Consider the following 2,917-nt stretch of genomic DNA (forward strand, 5'->3'; position numbering starts at 1 on the left):
AAAAAAAAAAAAAAAAAAAAAAAAAAAGGAGGGCATTATTTAATCATATTTTCAACTTAAAAGTCAAAACTTGACACATAAACACAGAGAACGTGAAATAGACGGAGAAGTAAGTGAATCTTTATTACATATGTATTCCATTATTTAAAGAAAGGAACAATTTTTGTGAATACATGTGGGAGGACAATGACTTTCTTGTCTCCACTAAGATATAACTATATATATACACATATATTATTTGAGAAAATATAAGTATAGTTTCAAATGAAACAGTAATGGTGATTTAATCCAATATTATTTAAGTGTGAGGTCCACCACGTATGTCATTCATATTTTAAGCAAGGGGCCACACAAGCTCCCGCCAGCCTCCATCACGGACAATTATTGACAAATCTCTATCACTTTACAATGGTATCTATCAAAAAGTTGTGAAAACTTTTTCCTCATATTTATATTTCAAAAACCATTTTGAAAAGTTAAATTTGAAATGCTTGGGGCCTCACTAGTTCAATCCCATCAAAATAATGGGTCCCTCCACCAATAATTATCATTTTAAAAACAAGAACGAGAAATAACCCTTTAGTAGATGAAGTAACTCAAAAGCTACAAGTAAATCAAGATCGATGTAGTATGAAGATAACCTCTCGAATACTATTTTACTCGTATTTTTGAACTTCTTTTTAATGGTCAAAGGGGGGACATACAACTACTTCTGACTGTGAAATAAATGTGTAAATTTAAGAATATAAACAGAGTTACCCCACTTGGAAAAAAATGCACATGGAGCTGTAGCCTGTAAGGTAGGAAGCTTTCACCAAAAATAAAAATGGCATTATGTAGCATATATACCGTAGAATAGAGGCATCATCCTTCACCAAACAAATATTCAGATCTTTCTTGGTCTGGACCATTTAGGAGAGGGACTTGCAATATATAAAGGCTTAATACCAATAAAAGTCTCTCTTTATATCCATATTTTAGTCTAGTAAACATCACCGACGAACATCAATTAATCTATTAAAATGAAAGATTTTCTTCCCGAAAAACCACATAGCCATACACCATTCTTGGTCATGCCCCCATCCGGATCCTATGCCCGACTTCGAAATGTATACTTGCTCTTACAGGATCCGTTTACTATTAGTTTGCCGTTGTTACCTTCGTAATAGAATTTAAGCCAAAAATTAACTGTCCATGACTAAGAAAGATACAAAGAATCAAACATAATCATTCATTTTATTCACATTCTAAATCACCACCAAGTCAAGAGACAATAAATAGGAACGTACTCTCTTGTTCATCCAAATCAAGGCTAATTTCCCTGTCTCTGGAACAACAAGCAAGTCGCCTCCTCATGATCATTTTTTAATCCTGTTTGGTTAATTATTCGTGAATTCAACGCTATTCAGTACACACCACACCTAAGTAAAAAAAAACAAGAAGAAGAAAAATAATACCTTTAATGCACATATAAGAAAGTGAAAAACACAATGCAGGAACTGAAACCAGAATTAGGTTGACAAAAAGGACACAAGAACCAATCTTTTACCAGCAGCAATGTGCATTTGTGAATGTGAACAAAAATAGGACCACAAAATTCTTGATTTTCATAATCAGACAATTAAAATTTGTTGATACAGGGAAACTTGGGACAATGGCGTTCCAACACATGAAATGCAATCACATGCAGTGCAGGTGTAGTAAATATTCTATAGACTTTTCATACTAGATAGCCTAGGGAGACTCAACAATAAATACATTGAATACAAGATTTGCCAAAATTTGTAGCATTTTAGTCGAAAAATGTTTAAGAGAAAAATAGTGCCCTCTTTTTCATTCATAAAAAAATCAAGAAAATAGCAATATTTTAGGATTTGTTTCTCTTTGAAACCTGCAACGTCTCTATGAAAAAAATAGAAAAATAAAATCCAAATCCCGAAGCCATTTCTCGAGTTGACTCGGAGCAGAACGAACTTATCCAGTTCGAGTTAGTTAGGAAAAAAAACAAGTGGGCATCCATAGAATATAACAAAAAAAATTCCAGTGTTAGAATTAATTTGCAAGAAAAAGATGACTTGAAAGAGGCTTTGACGGAACGGAAATAGCCTTTCTTCAGGCAAAAAAGAGTGAAAAGGAGGCTTTGGTTATATGTCAGCCTCCGCATTAAAAAACCATATTTGACTGTGTAAGAGAAAAAAAGGGCGAAGGTGAAAAATATTGGGAAAGAAAAGGAACGCACACTGCATACAAAGCGTTTTTCTACGTGAATATACTGGTACTTTTGTCGACATGGAGAATGGGAAAAGTTTGAAACTTGAGAAAAGAAAAAACAAAGTCGGTCAAAAAATCGGTGGATCATGAAAGAAACAAGCAAGAACCAGACATCTTTCTGGAAGAAAAATCTTGGACTTTCAGGCACACACAGACACAAAGACACACTCGGGAAGAATGTTTTAACTTTACACATCTAGAATTGGAAGAACATCTTGGATTTTCACACACAAACACACTCAAAAAGACATTCTCGAAAAATCCCATCAAAAAAAGATTGAAACTTTGAAAACACAAACACTTAATCATGGAGGCATTTAAACAAAAAACAAAAAGAACCCATTAACAAAAGAGTAAAATTTCGAAAAAAAGAGGGCGGAGATCAGAGGAGAGAGGCATACCTGAACGCCTGATCACACAAATGAGATTTTTTTTATACAATATTAATAATAACAAGATATATAGTGATTGAATCGAATACTTTAGTACAGGGAAGAAGTAAAGATTGTATACTCTGAAGCAATGAGGGTGAATAAATATAAGACAGGCTGAGGCAATGCTGAATGGATTATGAAATAGTATTAATGGCTCAGAAAATTTGCAGATTAAAGGAAAGTGAAGAAAAGAATACTACTTACTACATCTT

General features: G+C 33.4%; 1 protein-coding gene across 1 annotated transcript in view; it reads right to left on the reverse strand.

The window, feature by feature from the left end:
- LOC140988013 (rop guanine nucleotide exchange factor 14-like) overlaps positions 1-2,917 on the reverse strand; it is a 7,216-nt gene extending 4,299 nt beyond the window's left edge. Inside the window, exons 1-2 of the mRNA XM_073456851.1 lie at positions 2,673-2,917; positions 1,290-1,421 (exon numbers count right to left, since the gene is read on the reverse strand). Of these exons, the coding sequence (XP_073312952.1) occupies positions 1,290-1,362 (73 nt within the window). The 5' untranslated portion in view covers positions 1,363-1,421; positions 2,673-2,917. The remainder of the gene's footprint in view (positions 1-1,289; positions 1,422-2,672) is intronic.

The sequence above is a fragment of the Primulina huaijiensis genome, chromosome 11 (genome assembly GCF_012295235.1).
Source record: "Primulina huaijiensis isolate GDHJ02 chromosome 11, ASM1229523v2, whole genome shotgun sequence".
In the NCBI taxonomy this organism is placed as follows: domain Eukaryota; kingdom Viridiplantae; phylum Streptophyta; class Magnoliopsida; order Lamiales; family Gesneriaceae; genus Primulina; species Primulina huaijiensis.